The 23,017-nt window shown below is 42.6% G+C and overlaps 2 protein-coding genes across 4 annotated transcripts in view; one reads left to right on the forward strand and one right to left on the reverse strand.

The window, feature by feature from the left end:
- LOC310869522 (ral guanine nucleotide dissociation stimulator-like 1) overlaps nucleotides 1-11,475 on the reverse strand; it is a 28,667-nt gene extending 17,192 nt beyond the window's left edge. For all 3 annotated transcript variants that reach the window (XM_083780301.1, XM_083780299.1, XM_083780300.1), the window contains exons 1-6: nucleotides 11,178-11,475; nucleotides 5,153-5,436; nucleotides 3,527-3,571; nucleotides 2,559-2,767; nucleotides 1,345-1,502; nucleotides 691-939 (exon numbers count right to left, since the gene is read on the reverse strand). In XM_083780301.1, coding sequence (XP_083636427.1) covers nucleotides 691-939; nucleotides 1,345-1,502; nucleotides 2,559-2,767; nucleotides 3,527-3,571; nucleotides 5,153-5,436; nucleotides 11,178-11,201 — 969 coding nt within the window. In that variant the 5' untranslated portion in view covers nucleotides 11,202-11,475. The remainder of the gene's footprint in view (nucleotides 1-690; nucleotides 940-1,344; nucleotides 1,503-2,558; nucleotides 2,768-3,526; nucleotides 3,572-5,152; nucleotides 5,437-11,177) is intronic.
- Nucleotides 11,476-21,655: 10,180 nt separating this feature from the next.
- On the forward strand, nucleotides 21,656-22,642 carry LOC310868504 (DGAT1/2-independent enzyme synthesizing storage lipids-like; the record flags this gene model as incomplete). The annotated part of the gene is made up of 1 exon (XM_083778959.1): nucleotides 21,656-22,642. One exon carries the CDS (start codon nucleotides 21,656-21,658, stop codon nucleotides 22,640-22,642), a length of 987 nt encoding a protein of 328 aa, XP_083635085.1.
- Nucleotides 22,643-23,017: the final 375 nt, after the last annotated feature.

Consider the following 23,017-nt stretch of genomic DNA (forward strand, 5'->3'; position numbering starts at 1 on the left):
CATCTGGCAAGCTGTTGCATTGCCAATCTGGATATAAACATTCACACCATACATGTGTAAGTCAAGGCTGTACACTGTACAGGAATACACCGTGACACTAAAACCTCTTATTTGAGTAGCAGCAATTGATTCTAGGAATAGACATAAAATATAGCTTGATGTATTTACGATGTATGTATTTATGTATGTCGATGTCAATCAATTTAAAATGTACTTAATATTGGATTGTGTCACTCAGACACAATATTAACAATATGGCGTCACATACTGTATGGTTTATACAGCGCCAATCATTGTCTTCTATAGGTTGAAAATGCCTTTTCAATCAAAACACTCACAGCAGTAGACCAATTTTAAAAAAATATATGTTTTGCCAACACTAAAGACTCTTCATACACAAGATGTGATTATTGCAACATACTCCTTTGCTGATCCTCACCCGTCATGATGTAACCAGGCGTGTACAATACCAGGTGTGTGTGTGTGTGTGTGTGTGTGTGTGTGTGTGTGTGTGTGTGTGTGTGTGTGTGTGTGTGTGTGTGTGTGTGTGTGTGTGTGTGTGTGCACGTCCGTGACTCACTGGAATGCATTTTTGAAATATGTGAAGGAGGTGTGTTCAAGCTAAGCCAGACCATTAAGTTGCTCTTTGAATCTCAGCCACCATGGCTTCAAGTCACTCTCGTCACCAACCTGTGCCACTCGGATCCACTTCTCTATGATGCGGGCCCTCTGTGCCGGGCTGGTGGGAGTCCTGCGGGACATGGGGGGGCTGGAGGTGGCGAGGGGGGCCCGGCACAGCAAGGAGGTGATGACCCGGTTGGTGACGGCGTTGAACTGGGCGATGGTGGCCCGGGTGGTGGGGGACATGTTGGGCTTCTTATCCCTCTGCGACCACACACAGCCCAGACACTGGTAGGGCACCAGCTTCACAAACAGAGCCTGGAACACAGTGAGAAGGAATGAATGAATGCATTTTATTTGTATAGCACCTTTCCAAACATATAGTTACAAAGTGCTTTACAGACAGGTTATAAAACAGTAATCATAAAAGACATAAAAACAACAAAACATCAAGACATCAGAAACAATAAAACATGAAAAAAATAACAGGTCAACAAAACAATTAAAAACAATATTAGGAAAAACACTTGGCATACAGAGGATTTAGTCAGTAGTGAGTCACCTTTAGCAATCTTCCGTTAGTGTAGGACTGTGGTGTGGTGTGTAAGTGTAAATGTGTAAGTACGCCAGGTTGAAAGTGGTTACACTAACAACCGGTCCTGATTGAGGTCAGGTCAAAACGCGATGTGACAAAGCCCTTTCAGAGCATTCCCTCTCACTTACAGAGTCGAGGCGGGTGAGCTGCTCTGCGATGGCGTGCACGGAGAAATCCATGATGTCACTTGCTTCCTGATAGGTCTCACAACCCAATCCTTCCGTGCCAGAAGAGCCTTCTTCCTGTTCCACATCTGCCTGGGCAGAATGCCTCCTGGTCTCCATTTCTGGAACATCGATAAATCAAAATGTGAAATTTGTGCATTTCTTAGATAAATGCAGCCAGATCAGGCCTCACACGGTCACACACTATACTATTATTGAATACATCTTTATCTTATTTCTACTTTGTGTATGTTACTACCTCAAACTCAACTTTATTGTTAAATCACACACAAGTACAGCTGAAGAGAGAGTGATATTAGTTATACAAGCTCACAGCATTTCTAGTTTCAAGGAAGAGTTGGACTACATAAAATAAATGATTTTATATATTTATATATTTTACCCTTGAAGCTTAAATATTATCGCTGTGCTGAAATTATGTTTCCTGTTTCCTACTGCAGTGCAGCTATGACAATTTAGTTTCTCAATAAATGTTTGTAGTCCACAAGTAGATTGGTCAACACAGCACAGGTAAAGTTAATCAAATTGTCCATTCAGTCAGGACAACTCAAGGATGGATGTAATATATATTTATTGAATATAAGATGAGCAATATATTTATTATGGTTTGGCGATGTATTGGATCTGCTTTTTAGGTACTCAGATCAAGCGCATCAGTCCCGGCCATAGGGACTCTGAATCCCCCGTACCTAAACAGTAGATATACAGCGGCACGCTGATACGGCAGCGAGCAAGGAAGCAGGCAGAGGAATGCAAACCTCCGGTTAAAGTAGCCGGTATGGAGATGGAGTGAGTGTGTGATTGGCTGAGTGAATCATGTGAATGAGAGCGTGATGCTGAGGCGGCCCAATTAACGGCCGGCAGCAACTGCACTGAGGTTCCCTGACTGAACTTGCTCTGCGCATGTCTACGACAGGCACAAATGCTCATTTGTCCCCCAAACAAGACTGACAGCATTTCTTCGTACTGTAGTACTTCTGTACTTTAAATCCCAACATATGATCCGGGACGTGATATGGAATTCAACAGGGCAGGAGGAAATCTATCGCTCATTAGAAATGAATGTACCACAAAAACAGTGTGTAACAGAAAACAAATTGGACATCGGTGGAACATACACATTCAATGACGCGTGCGGACTGCAGAGGTGTAGTTACCTTCCTTGAGTTCCTTCTGGAACCTCCTCAGCAGTTCCTCTGCCTGTCCGGCCAAGGAGCAGTAGTTGGGCTGGCAGCGCATGTTGGTGGATACAGCCGCACTGATCTGCAGGTGATCCAGCAGCAGCCTGAGTGGCGTGTGCATGGGAGGACTCCTGAAGTCCTCACTGTACTCGTCCAACCATGTCTGGAGCAGGGTCAACACCGGACTGGGGAGACATGAGTGCATTCACAGTCTAAAGTTTAAAAGCCTGATTTTGTTGCCACCGCGCAGAAACCTCTTATGGCCATATTCTAACTTGATCATATTACAGCGTCCGAAATGCGAAAATGTGGATCTGCTACTTCTGAATTTGAATCCTAAAGAGTAACAGTTTCCCTAGACATATGAGGTTTCCACCCGACAGATAAGATGTATACTTTGTATGAATCTGAAAAGAGAAGATCTAGCCAGAAATAGCCGATCTAAAAGCTCACAATGGCCAATGCATTCCAGTGGATTTTCGAATATAAATCAAGTATAATAAGATTATGCTGGGGCTTCCAGGCTATTATTGCCATTTGGAACTACTGGATTCTTAAGTGAATACAATAAATACATATTTAAATTAATTGTACAGGTCAGATGCTGCGATATTGAAAACTCATAGTTTCAGATATATTTGAGAGAACGGGGGAACCAGTCACAAAATGGATCATATTTTTAGATAAATTAGAGAGAAAGGGGGAGCCAGTCACAAAATGGATCACTGGTAATTGCAAAACAATATTGTTGCTTTAAGTCACTCAATGCAACCAGTTGAATATAAAGGAAAACAACTGTTGTTTTGAAATACATTGTTTTACTACTATCAAATATGTTGTACCACTTTGTCAGATGGCGGACTTCTCGTTTTAGAATAACACACGCTTTCATATGCAGCAAATGAGTTGAAAGAGGGCTGTCATGGGAAAAGTCATCCACCCACCTCCTGTAGCATTCACTGTTGTCCATATCTGAGGCGGCATTGTCCCTGCAAAGACACAAACAGGGACTCATTCACACAGGCACTGTGAATGGACCACTGTGGGCTTGGCTACACTCCTCTCCACAGGCCATCTACACTGCACAGCAAAGTCCTGAGGGTCCATTTAAAGGAGAATTCCATGCTAGAAGGCTTTATTACCTTTATTTGTAGTGGTTACGTCCCCACCAAAGAGGTCCAGCTGTTATTTTGTGCAAAAGTGTATTATTGGCTATTTCCCCTAATATAAGCCCTCAATGGGGGTTGGGTTTTTGTGCTAATTCGCTTATTTCCATCGAAATAAGTAGTAAAGTGTGCCGCTTGGGATACTATTTACATTATGAAGAGAGGATATATAGGAAAGAAAATATTTTTGAGTGATGGAAATAAGCGAATTAGCACCCCAATGCCCCATTCAATTCAATGCAATTAAATTCATTGAGGGCTAATATGGGGTAATAGCCAATAATGCGCTTTTGCACAAAATAACACCTGGACCTCTTTGGTGGGGACGTAACTAACAACTACAAATAAAGGTAAGAAGCCTTCTAGCATGGAATTCTCCTTTAAGTGTACAGATGTAACCTCACATTTGTACACTCAGTTACAAACGAAAGGCTTAACACAGACTACAGGATGTGACTGTGCATCAAAGTCGTTTTGTTGTTGCATTAGTTAACAATTGTTTTATTTTAGTCTCACTTTTAGCTAGCTATAATAACCCTGCAGTGTATTCTCTACTGTACGTTCTCCTGTCTTTCTACAAGCACAAACCTGCTCTCCTGCTAACTGCACACGAAGGCCACTCTGGATGTTTGTTGTACACAGTTCTAAGGTAATGCACACCTGCAAGGTGTTCATTATCAGGACATCAAAGCTGCTAAGAGACTGCTGCTTTGTCAGGGCGGCAACTGTAGGCCTATGTGTAATACTTATGCAACATGGTCATTTAGCTTACAGTCAGCAACTTCAAGTACGGCCTTTCATCTGTCTTTGTCTGGGGGCATTAGGTTACATTAAAAGTACATAGTTTTTGTCTTTAAGACCCCAACTTTGTCATCTTTTTTTTCTTGGAAAAAGGAAAGCCCTGCTTTAATGCAAAAAAAGGTTGATTCTCCAGTCATTTTAGTGTGTGTGCGTGTGCGTGTGTGCATGCAAACATGCGTGTCACTTTGAATAAAAGGAAAGAGTTTCAGATATAATGTAAATAGGTTAGTTCAACTAAACATTAACTGACAGAAACTAGGTCGATGGATAAGGATGTATAGAAGGCAGTCCCAATGGATGAAAGTAGTTTTCCTCTAAGGTTTTGTGTGTGTGTACAAAGTGTATGAACATACACCTTTGTGTGTATGCCTAGTGACTAGGCCCTAGTCCATAACTAGTTCAGGCACACTTCTGATTGGTCGCGTCATCTAAACCTTTTTCTTAACATGTGGATTTGGATAGCCTTCCGGTCAGCCGTGAATTCTGTGTCTAGTCTCTTTTAGTCTTAGTTGTCTTAGATTTTGATAGTCGTCAACAAAATGAACATGGCCAACACCGACATAACAAAGTCGGGACAGAACTCCTCCTCCCGTGTTGCGTTACCTCTGGAAGAGCATTTGGATGAGCGCGGTAGTGCTGGTGAAGGTTCTGTACGTGGACAAGAAGATCCTGCTGTAGTCCTGGCAGCCGGGCTCCAGGAGGTGTCTCACCAGGCGCTCCAGGGTGGCCGCCTTCAGGCGGCGCACCTTGCAGGTGCGGTACTTGACGAAACCCGAGCCAGGACAGGCGTCGCCGCTGCTGGGGCTGGGGGACAGGGGCGTGCGCCGGAGGGTGACCCCGTACACCACCCCATCCTCGGACTCATCGCACCACTCCTGAACTGGGTTCTGGAAAACACAAGTTGTCGTATTATATACTGTAGCACTGGTATACACAGTGGTGGAAAGTAATTCATTCACTTTTACTTGACATACTTTGCAGACTCTGATTATAAATACAAAACATACATGAAGTGGAATCATTATTGTTATGTGAATGTGGAAGTGGCATTGCTGGCGTTGACTGTGTAAGCAATTATTGTCTCCACCAGGCCGAAGGCATGGGGGGAGAGTATGTTTTGCACTCCGTCCGTCCGTCCGTGTGTGTGTCCGTCCGTGTGTCCGTGAGCAGCTAATCTCGGCCACCGTTAACCCGGTCGATGCCAAATTTTGCACACACACTCCCTGGATGCCAACGATGAACCTCTGCCCCAAACTTTCCAGAACGGCCTGTTATAGCGCCACCAGGAGGCCGCTTTGTGCAAAACAAGTTTTTTCACAGTACACCTACAGATTTCGTCCAAACATCACGCAAATTGGTACACAGTCTCTCTAGAGCCATTCAACGAAACCAGTCTTTCAGATTTCTCAGACTCCATCCTGATTGGTTAAGATTGGCTTCCAAAGTTCACAGGAGTGCTCAGTTTCAAACAAAATGCTGCAAATCATGAACACATCGCGTGATTTCCGTGAAATTGTGCACCCACATTCCCACTAGGCCGAGGACGAAATGCCACATGAACAATTTCAACTCAGCCTCAAGGTGGCGCTATAACTGGCCGAAAACTGTTTTCACCTCTAACTGTACGGATCTGTGGATAACTTTGTATGCCAACTCCCTAGAGGCCAAGGAAAAACCTTTGCCTGGAATTCTTCACATCTGCTCATCCTGGTGGAGACCTGTGCCCAGAAGGGCACTTTTTCTAGTTATTAAAATGTGTTGACATGTTTACCAACTGCAACATTAAGTGATGAACACATTAATGCATTATTATACTAATTACAATGCAATACCATTATTATTGTGAAATTGACCAGTCTGTATAACATTTACTTTTACATTTGTAATGAAAGTATATTTTTGATGATACTTTCGTACAAAACGTGCAGATCGCCGCTTAGACGATTACACCAGAAGCTATAGATGCTATATAGATGCTATAGATGCATGCACACTGATAAAGGGCCTGCAACTTGGATATCCTCCAGTGGTCTAAAATAGCTCTTTCTCCTTGAAATACACAGTACGGTTTATATGGGTCAACACAAAATATATTTAGGTGTGTGACTGGTCACAACAGTAGAGGGTCAGAGGGCTGGACCTTGAGGTGATAAAAATAGCAACAAAACCACCGTAAGCAAACAGCTTGCACGACCCAGCAAGCAGACAGAGACAGACAAACACACACATATACAACTGAAACACCAACCAACTTCACCTCAGGGTAATGCCACATACAATTCAAAGCAACACAACACGGTAAGCCTACCCAGTCAAAACCACCATGTCAGTTTGTGGTGGCCGAGCAAACATATGCAACAAATCCTGAGTGCTGGTACTTCTACTTTAACAAGCCAAAGGGTCCATTTGATTATAAATTAAAGCTGAACTCCACTTATTTTAATGACAAAAACATTATTTTAACTGTATAAAAGAGCATGTTAATTCAATACAACTAGTGCTGTACATCTGCAATGGTTGGAACTTGGAGGTGGTCTGTCCTTACGCTTCCATTGAACAATGTAGACCCTGGTTTCGGGTAGGAGACCTCCTGGTTGACCAAGTAGTACTGCCTGAAGCTCATATGAGAAAAAGCTCTCCACTGGCCAGTGAGGAGATTCACCCTTGGGTAAGTGGTAGATGTTTGGTTGAATCGTGTAAATTCCTACGCACGTTGAGGCCAGGGTGAAGTTCAACACTGGTGAACTTTGACCGTGTATGAAGACAGTGGCCAGACAGATACCAGACAGTGGCCTTGTGGTTAGAGTGTCCGCCCTGAAACTGGGAGGTTGGGGTTCGATCCCCGGCCGGGTCATACCAAAGACTGTAAAAATGCCAATGCCTCCCTGCTTGGCACTCAGCATCAATGGGTTGGATCGGGGGGTCAAATCTACTAATCAAATGATTCTCGAGCTCGGCACGGCTGCAGCTCACCGCTGCGGCTCACTGCTCCAAGAGATGGGTCAAATGCAGAGAACAAATTTAACTGCGGTAACGTGTGTGACAAATTGTATGACTTTGACTTTGATCAACCAATAGTAGGAAAGACGTGCCGTCGTTGACCCCTGCACTCGGCAGCCATTTAGCTTGTAGTTTTCTTTCAGTGAGCCAAACACTCGCACACACCACAGAAGAAAAATGGCACTCATGCCAGTGACCAAAATATATACCCCTGGCCAAACTATATGGGTGTAAACCAAGCTCCCAGAACGGCTGGTCAACGTTGAAGCGTGTGAAGCCTCGGCTTGCGTTGCCTATGACGTGTATGAATTGCGTGTGTGATGGGCTGCCCTTACACTGTGTAGCATGTAATGACTAGCCATCCAGTCAAAACACAGCCAACAGGCAATAATTACACCGTGTTCCTAAAATGCACATGCTGACATTAGCCAGCATGTTTGTTTTTTTTAAGGTTTTTTGCTTACTAAGCAGTTTGTACCTTCAAATGACCAGGTATTGAACTTCCATAAAAAGAAAATGTTTATGGCCAAATACAGGATTAGCAAAGGTTAGTGCATCGTAGGCAAAATGTTCTGAATAAAAATACTAAACATTGTGTAAATGTCAGCAGGTTCTCTATTTCAGCGCCGTCACTCCCTGACATGGAAGAGCGATGAAAGGTAAGCTAAAGCCCTGAGTGTAAATTAAACACAGATTGAACCAAATGGACCCTTACTCAGGTCTGTACTGCGTTAGAAAGACTTCAAGGGACTTGGACTGACAAGAGGTGCAACGGTTTACTTGGTTTCATTGTGTGATATGATGTCATGGGGGTGTCATGGGGCTTCCACTTCCATAAGAATAAATAAATGTATGTTAGTGATTCTCAACTTTTTATTTTTTTTCCAAGGGCCCCCAGTTTGATATGCATGAGGCCACTGAACCCCATTAGCTAAAATATTTTGTCTCTGTGACACCAATCCAAACTGGAAACTGTGAGACAGTGAGAGTGTACCAATTGTACACTTTTTTTAAATATATTTTTTATCCCACGATTTTGTAACCCATTTTTCACCCCTGTGTCAATCATAATGTGATCCTGGGCTCTACACAACCTCCACCAACCTAGTCCCCATATATGGGGGACAAGGGGAGAGCAACGGACTTGAACTTCCAATTGTACACTCTTGGAGCTTTACGCAAATTGATTTAGAGAAAACACACAGTAGTTTTCCATTATGATAATATCAGCCATTGAGACCGCGTTTGGTTTCAGTGAGAGCCCTCAGTGCATTCACAATAACGCCTCCTCCAGAATGCTACAAGAGCACTCGACACAGTTATAATGTAAAGGAACACGGGTTTATGAATGCAGCCGTTATGAAAAGTTCCGCTGTGTGTGTTGAATGAAAGCGGGCTTGTCTGTTGTATAATGAGACCGGCTGTGTCGCATAAATCAAAAACGCAGACAAAGAAACTACTGGAAACACAGAAATAAATAAACGATCGCTCTCCTCAAAAACTGTGTCACTGTTGTCACAACTACAGTGACAACAGAGCACAGATTTTCTGTTGTAACTCTGATAGTTAAAGTTAAATTGACACTACTGGTTTTTACTGTCTGTGTATAATAACTAAAAGAAAAAAGAAAAAGAATAGCGACACAAGTGTCTTGCTCTGGGTCACTTAACCAGGCAACATGAAGCCTGGTGGAGCTGTGGTTCGAACCAGGACCCTCTGATTGCCAGTCAGTCACTGTTATGTGACTGATTTTCATCAGTCACATAACAGAGGAAAAAGCTCACATTTCAGACTTCTCTGAATGCTATTACAAGTTCCCAAGGTTTCTTTATACGGTCATAAGGAGCTAGAACATAGTGTTACCTCTGCTGGAGGCCACAGAGGACAGTAGGCCATCATGTCACGGACCTCCTTTATCACACTGATTCCATAGCCCATAGATATTGCAGATTCCAGATTTGTGTCTAGTGTGAGATTTTGTGGGCAGTTTACAATACAATATCTTCTATTCCAAGCTCATCATTGCAGGACACATGACAACAACATTACTCACCTGTCACGTCTTAAATTATCACCGTTAATGAATGAGGGGGGTTGGTTACACTTGACAGAGCACATGACCAATTCATTGACATGGTTGGTACAAATGTACCCTGAAGGGTCCATTTGGTTACATTGGTAGGGCTCAGAGTTACAAGTGGATACATTAACGCTGAGGATTTCTGGTGACATTACACAAACATGCAGCATTGTTCATTAGAGCTATCCATCCAACACAATACCGGTCTATCTATGTTATAATTTGGGATTCTCATAAACAATAAATTGTATACAGGTAAATCAATGTTGTGAATCATTGTTTGAAGAGATACCCAATATTCAATAATCATGCAGATGAGATCGATGTCAGTTAACTCACACACTCTTTATGAAACACCCTGGTTAACTTACACACACTCTATTAAACAAACTAAAGTATCAATATACATTTAATTCATTTTACTATTGTCAATAGAAAAGCTTCCAGAGTGTTGCAAATATATATATGCGAGACATTTACAATGTAAATTATAGTCCAATATACTGTAGGCAATATTGTACCAAGCACTGACAATACAGTATGTACAACAACTGTAGCAACCTCCTCCTCCACTCATAATGTCATCACTGTGCAATTCGTTCTGCTGCCTTTGGTCACCTTTCAAAAGTTCTCAATTTAAGTAATTATATAAAAAAGCAACTGATAGATATGGACTACTGTATGTAAATATCTGAAGTTGGCAAAAGGACACTTTTGCCAAATGTAATGACGAACAACAGGCACTTTCAGGATAGTATCAACCAAAACAAAGTGAATTCCTAAGACAAAGAGACAGCTCCTTTATGCAATAACCATGTCACCAGTTTACATGTGACGTAAGGGCTGTACACAAGAACCTACACAGCAAAATCCTCATTGTTCATTTCATTAAATTCTCATATTAACTCTGGATTTCACAGTCGGTGCATTGGTCCTCACAGCCCACTGGAAATTGTCATGAATCATGATGGAAAAATGAATAACTGACAGTGACAGATCATCATTAAATCACTGAAGTAGACTAAAATCACAGTCACGAATATTGTAGGCCACTGATTCTCATATATATATATATATATATATATATATATATATATATGCTATTTGACCTGGATATAAGGTGGCCTGTAAGTATAAAACTGAGGGTTATTGAGAAGGAAACTTTTTCTTTTGTCAGTCACAAAGCCTCAGACTAGCTTACAGAAAACGGTGGCTCCACTAATAGCTATACATCATGATATAATGTTCAGTTGCCTGCCAGCATGACCTACATACATACATATGATTGACCATCAACAGCTGCAAGGAGGATATCTTTCTATAGCATATGAGTGGACCTATAGAAGTCTAGTCTAGCCAGTTTGCATATAGAGAATTTACAACTATTTATTTGAGTAGGCTGGCGCTACATTACAACACACAGCTAGGTAGCAACACATAAGATGAGATCATATTAGGAAATATCACAATATTTTGTTTAACTAGATAAATTAAAATGTATATCAATTTCAAATCCACATTTCTGTAAAAATGTAACAGTTGACTTACCATTGTTAACTCCCATTTTCCCATAGCTCGTCGGGTTTATGAAATATAAAGAATCCACTTCGCGAGGTGTACTTTAGGGATGCATGTTGGTATAATATAAAATAACTTGTCTAAAATATCTTCCTTTAAACTACATGTTTTACACAAATAAAAAACATGATCCCTGTGTTACACTTTTCAAGTCCGTACGGAAAAGAGCATTGCTTCAGGTGTCCCGTCCCCGGCGTCCCGTTTAATGGGGTTAAGCAGGTGAATAAAAGTGTCGACTTCACTTCACAGACTGTATGTTTGTCAGCTACTGACAGCACTCCCACCTGAAACTCACTGCTCTTTATACTGTGGGTGGAGACCAAACACGGGAGGCGTGTCTGCTTCACAATGAAGTATCCTCATTCCTCTGCGTTATGAAAGGTGCAATCTGGAACTTGTGTTAATGAATACAACGTTATTTAACCTATCTGTAACTTACTGTATCTTGGCTAGTAGGCTACTTTATGTAAGGTCTCACCTTACTCTTCCTTGAGACAGACACTTAGCCCCTGGCCTGCATGGTGTAGAGAGGACACCTAGTGGTTGACAAGTAGCCTAACATGCCTGAAGCTCATAATCACATGTTCCTGCACAAGTGAGGATTAGAGTTTTTTCTATCTCCTGTATGACTATATGAGAATGAGACACGTTTCATACATTTAAAACTGTATTTGAGTAATTTGTGCTTTTGATTTGCTGTAGAGTAGCCTAGAGACTACCGTCTTGCAAGGCTGCACCATGCGTGTGTAATCTGTCTGGCACTTCACTTGAAGGAATCTCCAGTTATAATCAACATGGGTTAATGGTTCACTGCAGGGGACATGGTCATATGATTATGACAGTTTAGTTAGACCACAGGTTTTCAAAGTGGCAGCCACCACCAGGCGTCACGTCAGGGAGACCAATTGGAAAGCATATAATTGTTAAATACAGTATTATTCATCAGAATATTTTGCCATTTTATTGTGCCACTTTCTATCGTGTCTATTTGGGCATGTCATTATTATTGTACAATATATTATTTGCACAATATTTAAAAAACTATAACAAAAATTACCTTGCATTGTGCAATGCAACATGAGCATGAACATGAGCTTGTATATCGGTACTTATTTTCCACTTTTTACCCCTTTGTTATAGGGGGGTCTATTTAGGTGTTTAGGTTTTGGAATCCCTGTTAGACTATGTGAGTAGAGTTTTAATTATGTGTGATGCTGATCCTTATGTCCTCTCATTCTGTCATGGATTAACTGAACGGATGGCTGGACAAATCAATCATTATTATGCGTTATGCTGCTGTGCTATTTGACCTGGACAAACCAAGCTCATTGAAACCCCCCAAAACCAGGAGGCATGATGTTGACGCCTGTGTACAGCTGGATAAACACGCACACACACACGCGCACACAGACACACACGCACACAGACACACACACAGGCCGTCAACGACGGCCCTCCAAAGTTCTGGGTCACAGTGGTATTATTTTCTATCTGCGACCAGGCGTATCCCAGACTGTCTCAGTGTCTGCTTGGGCTGGAGATTGATCCCACCGGCAGGTGTTTTGTTGGCCTCTGTTTCTCTACCCCTTGAGGTAGCCTGGTGGTGTTTGACACTGGTTTGCGTAGTGTGGACGGTGGACCTGATCCATCTCCCATCTTTTTTGTGGTTCTCAACTTTTTTTTCCTAGGATCCCCAGTTTGTACTATGGACACCCATAACGCTGAGAGTTGGAGTTATAGAGCTGCAATGTAAGGCCCCCTTTTGTTCCTGTCCTGACTATCAAGTAGGGTAGGCTATCAACCTGGAAACCCCTCAAAGACCACTTTGAGAGAGTACATCAGTACATCACTACATGTACAGGTCAGCTTATTCACCTGCCTCCACGCAAGTCTGTCTGTCTGTCTGTCTGTCTGCCTGCTCCCTGCCTGCCTGCCTGCCTGCGTGTGTGTGTTCAAATTGTTTATCCAAGTGATAGCCCTCTTCACCTTTGAATCCATTATATATTTTTTATCCCACGATTTTTCACCCCTGTGTCAATTATCTAATGTGATCCTGGGCTCTACACACCCTCCACCAACCTAGTCCCGAATCCATTATCCATCCAATCCATTATATTAAAACAAAACATTATTATTGTTAATTATGCTTTCAGAGTGTTTAAATGTAATTGACCCAATTACAGGATCATATCCTCAGTGTTGTCTGCCTATGTGTGTGTGTGTGTGTGTGTGTGTGTGTGTGTGTGTGTGTGTGTGTGTGTGTGTGTGTGTGTGTGTGTGTGTGTGTGTGTGTGTGTGTGTGTGTGTGTGTGTGTGTGTGTGTGTGTGTGCGTGCCTTTCCAGATCTGTCTGTCCCAGTCAACATCTTGATGAGCTGACCTGCATGTCACCGTCTTTACAAAGTGCAAACAATAGAGTCTGTGATATGCGTCATCGTCACAACATCATGAATATACAGCCACACTCCACACGCTCTTTAGTCACACAGTGCCCTGAAGTCACACAGACTTCCGGGCATAAGCAGCTCAACATGACGCTATATTTTCGCAGAGGATATATTATGAGCTATTTATCTCTCAAGAGCTGTCACAACACTTGTCTTTAGTGAATCCATAAAACTAGAACATAATCTGTAAAATCCTCATGAGCATTAAATAGCTGCATGTATATGGCATAAATAGCTGTATATCCCCATGTCATTGCTGTGTAGAGTGTTCAGTAACTGGGGTCTCCCCGCCTCTGTAGCTCTTTAGTAAACAGAAAATACATTTTCAGGTCAGCGATAAAGAAGTGAAATTGGAAGTGATGAAACATTGAAATGAGGAGTAATAATTAACAAAAGCTGATGAATGATCTTTGTGGGACCCACCTGATATTTTATCTTTACTAAAGAGCTTGAGAGATGGGGAGACTGTCCTAACTCCTAACATAGTTCAATTTACAATTACAATTTACGGCAGAAGATTGGGAGTGTGGCTGCAGTTCTGATTGTAATGGGAAGTGCATTCCATAGTTTTGGAGCCAGAAGGGAGAAGAGGTTGGGACGTGTGTGGAGCGTTGTCCAGGGGTTTTTAGTGAAGGTACTTACAGCTTCCCTGCGTTGGCTGATCTTGAGTGCGTGGGAGGGTTTTTAGGGTTCGATCAGACTTGCAAGATATGGGGGAGCCATACCTTTGGTTGCTTTGAATGCCAACAACCAAAGGTATGGCTCCCCCATATCTTGCTAGTTCTTTAACCTTTTAACAAAACATAGCACTTACAGCACCTTTAACACAGAAGATTTTACATTGTATAATGTAAACCTTATTATTATTCTACACCAGCATAGGCTCTGTGAAGGCAACCCCTGTGACCCCACTGACCCATAATGCATCACAATGTGAGAGAACAACGGCTATGGCGGTGTAATTGATCCTTTTCCCTTTTTCATCGACATTGCTCTGAACGCAGTGACGCCCAGAGGCGTGGTGCTTAACCTTCAATGAGTTATATTGTTGACAGAGACTGCGTCATACAGTATATTAGCTCAAGGCCATAAAGACCTGTTTAATATAGTGTGTACGTAAGGGTCAAAATAAACCAGATTTCCCACTCCACACCCCCGGCTGCCGGACTAATACAAGACATGTTCAGAATCTACAGCTTGGTATGGCTGCAGATAACCAACACACCAACATAGCAAACGCAAAATGTATAATTATCAACAAAAGATAAATATCGGCTGCTGCCATCGGTTATGCCAGTTTGATTTGCTGATACCGATATCGACCGATAACGGCAAATATCGGCCGATACGGATATGTGGCCGATACATCGGAGCATCCAGATGTGGGATGCAATCAGATGCCGGCCATCACTCAAACGTCATGTGAAGTCCTACCAGTCAAGCTGAGGGTATGATTGGCCTTTCATGAAGCTCTGCCAATCAGTCAAGCTGAGGTTCTGATTGGCCTATCAGGAAACCCTTCCAATCAGTCAAGTTGAGATCCTATAGAATTGGTGCCTTAAGTTCTCCACCCGAGTACGAGCCACTACATGGTTTTTCCCTTGCTTCATTTCATGATTGTCTCCGCCAGGCCAATGGCATGGCAAGACTATATTTTGCTTACTCCTACAGATGTTATCCAAACATCACGCAAATCGGTACACATTATGATTAATAGTCATGACTGAATTCTTGGCGCATTTCTGGCCCAAAATTACCTACAGTACCTGACTTGGCGGAGATCTGTGCATAGCAGTTTCTATATGTATTCATGTATTGATTACAAAAATGTTTCTCTCCATTGTAATTGTCTCCACCAGCCGAAGGCATGGGGAGAGTATGTTTTGCACTCCGTCCGTCCGTCCGTGTGTCCGTCCGTCCGTGACCAGCTAATCTCAGCCACCGTTAACCCGGTCGATGCCAAATTTTGCACACACACTCCCTGGATGCCAACCATGAACCTCTGCCCCAAACTTTCCAGAACGGCCTGTTATAGCGCCACCAGGAGGCCGCTTTGTGCAAAACAAGTTTTTGCACAGTACACCTACAGATTTTGTCCAAACATCACGCAAATTGGTACACAGTCTCTCTAGAGCCATTCAACGAAACGGGTCTTTCAGATTTCTCAGACTCCATCCTGATTGGTTAAGATTGGCTTCCAAAGTTCACAGGAGTGCTCAGTTTCAAACAAAATGCTGCAAATCATGAACACATCGCGTGATTTCCGTGAAATTGTGCACCCACATTTCCACTAGGCCGAGGACGAAATGCCACATGAACAATTTCAACTCAGCCTCAAGGTGGCGCTATAACTGGCCGAAAAGTGTTTTTACCTCTAACTGCACGGATCTGTGGATAACCTGGTGGAGACCTGTGCCCAGAAGGGCACTTTTTCTAGTTTACATTTCATTTCATTTCAATTCAATTCAATTCGATTCGATTCGATTCGATTCGATTCGATTCGATTCGATTCGATTCGATTCGATTCGATTCGATTCGATTCGATTCGATTCGATTCGATTCGATTCGATTCGATTCGATTCGATTCGATTCGATGTGTGTCAAGTGTCAAATCACAACAAGTTGTCTCAACTTTCTCAAGACACTTTACATATAGAGCAGAAAACCGACAGAGATCCATATTACCCATCTGTACACTAATTACACTTGCAACAAGGTGTTTTGAATCCACCCACATTCCTCTTACGTGTGTCTCCAAAGCTCTCCACTTTGCGTAATGCCTGATTTACACTTAGTTACGCACTGGTGCATGACATCCACGTGCAACCAAGTCCTAAGACTCTCAAGCAAGCCCCTGCTATCAGCAACAGTGTCCCCAAGTCACTTGTTTGCATCATGTCTACGTTGTGCGTCTGCTGGAATGCTGATTGAGGACTGCCCCGTCCACTTCTGATGCACGCCATGATTAACACCAAGAAGGAGGAGCGTCGGCTGCCTCCCATCTTGCCCTCGTGAGTCGTGACTCACACAAAAGACAGACTTGTCTGCTGGTGCTCACCAAAACTCCAGCTCACATAATAGGCATTTGGTTTCATGCATAGTAGTGAGTTTTTTTCCTAACTCTGACTATAGGATGAATGTTTATTTATGTCAATGACCCACTAGTATAGCAGGAAAGGTAATGCACACACCGAACATTGTGGTGAGGTCAGGTGCCGTTCATCTAACCTAAAAGAGGGGAAAAGGTGTTGCACGCTCTGGCTCTATATGCAGTAACTTAAATGAAAAGAATGACGGCCATGACTAACAATAATAAACAAAACATCTTTGCAGAAAGTCAGTCATATACTATCTAGAAATCCTTTAAAGAGTTGTGATAATGCAGACCAGTTGGCTGCCGCACAAGGCCGTACTATGAAGGCCACAGGTGTTACATGGAATGCATTGCTGATAGTTATTTACTTGTGCAAGAAACACATACCTCCTCACTCAGAATCATGAGGCATATGACTAAAGAGAGGCTTGACATGTACGGCAAAGAGAACATACTGTTACTTGCCTAGATGAGAGGAAGATTATTCAGATATTTCATTCCATAATGTGCAATATTGACCAGCAGTGTGTGAGTTTGAAGCATTTCTATCTTCTTCTGTTTTTATGCAGGTATACAGACAGTTTTGACATTGAACATTCCCGTGTCACGTGTTTCCGAAATACAGGTCATGTCATTACAATGACACATGTTAGCTGTATGTACATACCGGTCATTCTGATGGGTTATAAGATTTTTCACTTCTGAGAACTATTTCCGTCTATCACATTTATGACACGACCTGCTCAGTGGTACACCAAAGCAATTTATTGTAAACAAAACCACATAGAAGCTTACGGGACCAGGACTACTAAATATCCCTAACATGTCTCCTCATAAAAGCTATTTGACATTTTGTCTAATAGCATCTGGGTAATAGTTGCACATGTCTGCATTCCAGACAGTTTTCAAGGGCGGCCGCACCCACTCTCCTGACTCAACCACTCAGATAGGTTTATACACTGTGTGCTAGCCTGTGCTCCCTAGAGACTGGAGAGAAAAAGGACACCCTTCCACTCACAAGACCAACCCTTGGGGGAATCGCTGATACAATGCCACGACCAGGGGAACAGCATCCCCTGTTCAGTCCCTCCGCTATCGCAATGTCTAGTGGAAACATTCTCAAAATGATGTGGTTCTCTAAGTGGGGTCCTTGAGCAGATTCTAGGTCCATTTGGTTACATTTCGTCACTGTCAGAGTTATGGGTGGGGTCTATGGAGTAATACATGTATACTGAACTGGGGGTTTGAAAAGGTTTGAATTGAAACCCATTATTTTGTAAGGTCACTATAGCCACTCCAATGCATGCTTTTGAAGATTATGTCATGTTTAGAGCACTTATGACGTAAATCGTTTGCCAGCCAGTCTACTAATGTTTGTTTAGGGAACTAAATGACGACATAAGACGTCACGTGGCCGATATAAATACAGTGGACGCCCCTCACTTGATTTTTCTTTCTATTTAAATGAATTGTAATGTGAACGTGTGAAGGATGTGAAGTTGGTATAAGACTATGCCTTGTGACGAAACGACAAGATGCCATGATTACGCGGTAAAACACAAAAGACGTGTTATATCCAGAGAGGACAATTGAAGTAGGCTACGTTACATGATGTTGCTGCCGTCAGCACAGCAATTTGACACTACATTTGAATAGACTTGTCTAACAAGTATTCAAAAGGTTATAAATCTATGATATATTGCAAAATAGATAGATAGATAGATAGATAGATAGATAGATAGATAGATAGATAGATAGATAGATAGATAGATAGATAGATAGATAGATAGATAGATAGATAGATAGATAGATAAATTATTTTCCACAATATGTGCATACATAACACAAACGAGCAATACATAGATATAATTGTACAGAATAACACCATATAATTAACACGTAATAATTACAGGGGTCACACAACAAAGACGTGGGTTGACACTTTACACAACCACAGACTGGATTTCTTGTAACTTAAGAGGAGGGTTTTAATTTAAAGCTCATATGGCTATGGGAACAAAGCTCTTGTTAAACAGGCCTTTTTGCACAAATCTACACTATAGTATATACTTACAAGAAGGGTGACAAAGAGCAGGTAGAGTGTGATTCTGAGTGCTTTGCGGGTCAGTGATGAGGTGACACAATTGTATAATTTGTGGGTGGGAATACCAATGAGTTTTGGTGGCTAAATGGTATGAAAATCATACGATATGATGAAATGATACATAATAAACGTATTGGGAACTGTATTCATATGGAAAAATACATCAGCGTGATAATCAATTCCAAGGCAAATTCATTGAACACAATTACAATTTAATGGTAAATAGTATTGACCATTTGTGTACATACCTGTATGCACATTCCTAAAAGGACATGCGTAGATTGCGTAGGCTACACATAGACATTTTCTAAACATCATGCACAATACTGTCTGCTACAGTGCTACTACACATGCCATCTGTATATGTACAGTGTATATATTTGATTATTTATCCTGTTTGTATCCTGTGTTCTTTTCTTTTCTTCTTACCTCTCCTGCTACCCAATAACTGTATATCCTCTCTCTTCTCGGGAAAACATCAAATGATGGAGCGCACTCGGCAAAAAAATGAATGTCACCCACTATAGTGAGCATATAGTATGCCTGTCAACCTGTGACTGTGACTCAACTGTTTGGAGAGCAAGTTACAGTATGGATCCAGTGGTGATGGGACTTGGAGGTGCTGTAGTTTCTTGATTGACTGGATAGTGCAGGTCTGGATTGCGTTAGAAACCAGTGGCTTCATAACGCAATCTAACTTCCCCAAGGGTAGTTAGTAACCATATGAACCCTTACAGGTCTGTAACTAAGAGAGTTGGGGGTCCGTGGCCTAATGCATACCAAACCTTTTAAGAAATATGGCATAGTTTCAATGCATGTCCAGGATGCAGGAGAGCCTGTACTGTACCTATACCTTTGTTTATCCAAATTGGAGATCCAAGAGTGATGATAAGACATGTGTTTTGGATCAGTTTCTCCAAGCATTTCATTAGATAGATGTTAGAGCTACAGGCCTGTAATGGTTTAGCAAATTAAACCCTAAACTGTGTTTTCTTATTGACCTCAACACCAAATCTTCCATAACTGGGATTCGTGCATAATGATCTGAGGAAGAGAGAGTGAAGGATGGGTGTTAGTGTTACTGTAGTTCCTGAGCACAGTGACCTGGCCTGTTATTAATTATGGCCCAGGAGTGTTATTGTGTTTTACATCTAGTTGGAGGTAAAGATCATCTCCCTAATGAGGATCTTATTCTCCATTCTTAGAACAATAAGGTTTTTAAATGCCCCACCAATCTACGGATTTGCTCGACTGAATTGGATATGTGCGCACCAACCTTCCCTACTGTGCCAGACGTTAATTATGGTTGTGGCTGCACCACCCAGTGCAATTACATGCACAAGTGCAAGAAATTCAGTCATCCATAGCCGTATGCATACATGCAGCACCACGCATGTTGTAATGTATAGGCTTCTTATCTTATCCGTCGTCTGTGTGGCCTGACTTGTGAGGGAAAAACCTATTGAGCATTATGAACAAGCATTATGAACAAGGATTAGTGAAGCATAAGACCAGGGGTGAACATGCCCTCAGATAACACACGATTATCTGAAAAACATGCTCCTGTCCTGATGTGGCTGTCCAAATACTGATTTTGTTTGTAAGACAATAACAGGACAACATGCAACGCTCATAAATACAGTACACACTACCAAAAAAGCTCAGAGGGAGAACACGAACATCCAATAATGCAACCAATAAAGGCTAATATATAAAAACTAAGCAACGGAATTTGCCTATAAACTAATAAAGCAAGAGAACCAACATTTGCTATACGCCAAAGCAGGAGCAATGCTTGGGTGAAGTGTGCCCATGGCAATCCTTTTAAAGCTCACTAAGGGAATCACAGAAGCCAGTATGAGTCTGGTCTGTAAATGATCCAAAACCAGGGTCCAAAAAAAGCAAGGCTTTTTTCCCAGTCTCGCTAGGGTGTACACTACAGAGTACAGTGATGAGTCTTATAGGGGGAGTTGGTTATGAACCTCAATGCAGCATGAAACAGTTGTTGTTTGCACTTGCACCATTTTAAATCAGTCTATGACATCCGTACTGTGACCCAGAGTACTTATTGCAGTGTCTGTTAAAGAACCTTAAGTCAATTGGGATTGATGGGTAACTAGATAGATGCAATCTTGGGGAGTTGCGCCTATCTATATAGCAATATTGTCCAATCAGAAGAGGGCAGGACAATTACACATATTGTGTAGCCAATATCGGCGCTACCACACTACCGTATGTCAAAGAGTATGACATCATCAGCACTGTGTCTGTTTATACTGTATATATATCGGACGGGCATTATTTTGCAGGTGGTTTTGAGGTCAGTCTGTGATGTACTGTTGTGTCAGGAATCTCCATACATGGGCATAATCTGTCCAGACACACAACTTGATTGGCTGACAGTGATGTCAATGTGATGTCGTTGGCTCACTGCTTATATCGTTCCATCTGTCTTGTCACTCATTTTCACCCCAATCACAATTCTGTTCCCTGGCCTGTTTTATAGATTATATATATCATGGTATATAATCTAACTAGAGAGTTTAATGTAATCACAATTACAAGCCTTTCACTTTCGCAGTCCTGTGAGCGGGCCTGTTGGACTTCTAGTCTTGTCTGGCCTCTTGTTGGCCTCTTTAAAGGATGTCTCTAGGTCAGATTTGGCTTCCAGCTCACCCCGAAAAGGAGAATCAAGTAACAAACAGATTGAAACTGAGTGACTAAACAGATGTGTGGATCTCTCCTCCCAGTGCTGTCTCGTTCTCTACGGTTTGACATCAACTGACCTAGTTGTCATTTGCAGGATGTCAGACGGCTGCGATCAGCCGTGCCTGTTGGTAGCAGAGGACTCTATCTCCTTCCTGACACTGCTCCATGCATGGTGGGCCGAGTGGGCAGCCTTCAGTTGCTTTCGGGAGTACTCGATGTGGGTCTTCACCCCTCTGGCCATCGTCTTCATCATACTGCCTATCCTCATCATCATACTGATCTATATGTCCATTCTCTTCCTCCATGTCTACAAGAGAAAGAATAAGCTGAGAGAGGCTCTACTCTCGGACAACTTATGGGACGGAGCCAGGAAGACCCTGGCCATACTGTGGGAGGGACATGGAGCCATATGGCACGGATATGAAATCTGTGGGATGGAGAAGATCCCCGATGAGGGCGCAGCGTTGATCGTGTACTACCATGGAGCTATCCCCATTGACTACTACTACTTCCTGGCCAATGTTTTCATCCAGAAAGGACGCACCTGTCACTCTGTAGCTGACCACTTCCTCTTCAAGGTCCCAGGCTTCAAGTTGCTGTTAGAGGTGTTTAGTGTGTTCCATGGACCCCAGGAGGAGTGCGTACGGGCCCTGCAGAGTGGTCATCTCTTGGCCATCGCTCCGGGCGGAGTCCGGGAGGCATTGTTCAGTGATAAGACATACCCGCTGCTCTGGGGAAAGCGCAAGGGCTTTGCAAAGGTCGCCATTGCCGCAAAAGTGCAGATAATTCCGATGTTTACTCAGAATGTACGGGAAAGCTTCCGATCGCTGGGAACACTGAGATTTTTTCGTTGGTTGTACGATAGATTTCGGCTTCCCATAGTTCCCGTGTATGGGGGCTTTCCCGTCAAATTGTGTACTTACCTGGGTGACCCCATCCCATACGACCCTGACGTAAATGCTGATGAGCTGGCAGAAAAAGTTAAGCAGGCCGTCCAGGCCCTCATTGACCGGCATCAACAGATCCCGGGAAACATCCTGCGAGCGCTGCTGGAGCGCTTCCATACCAGACAACAAAGATGAGTAATACTTCACCTCTCCTCACTGTTCACTACGTGGCCTCAACAACACAAACATATCATGTGTATAGGGAAACCGAATGGTCAGCGGCGCACCGGTCTAACATACAGGTACCTTTAAAGCTACAGTGTAGTTTAACACTGCTATTTCTCCTATTATGCGCCCACTGGACAGCTTATTCAACTCTTTCTGGCACATGTGCTCACCACATGAACCCTATAGTGTCTGTATTCTGGGTACGTCATAACAGGTGAACATTCGGTAGATAGGCTATTGTCTGTGAAGGGATTTGGTGGAAAGGGGGAAGGGGACCAGGTATAGTGGTCTGAGGTCAATGAAATCTCTTTTTGTTAAATATTCATGAAAAGGAAACCAGTC

The sequence above is a fragment of the Protomyctophum parallelum genome (assembly GCF_964188405.1).
Source record: "Protomyctophum parallelum genome assembly, chromosome: 13".
NCBI classification, from domain to species: domain Eukaryota; kingdom Metazoa; phylum Chordata; class Actinopteri; order Myctophiformes; family Myctophidae; genus Protomyctophum; species Protomyctophum parallelum.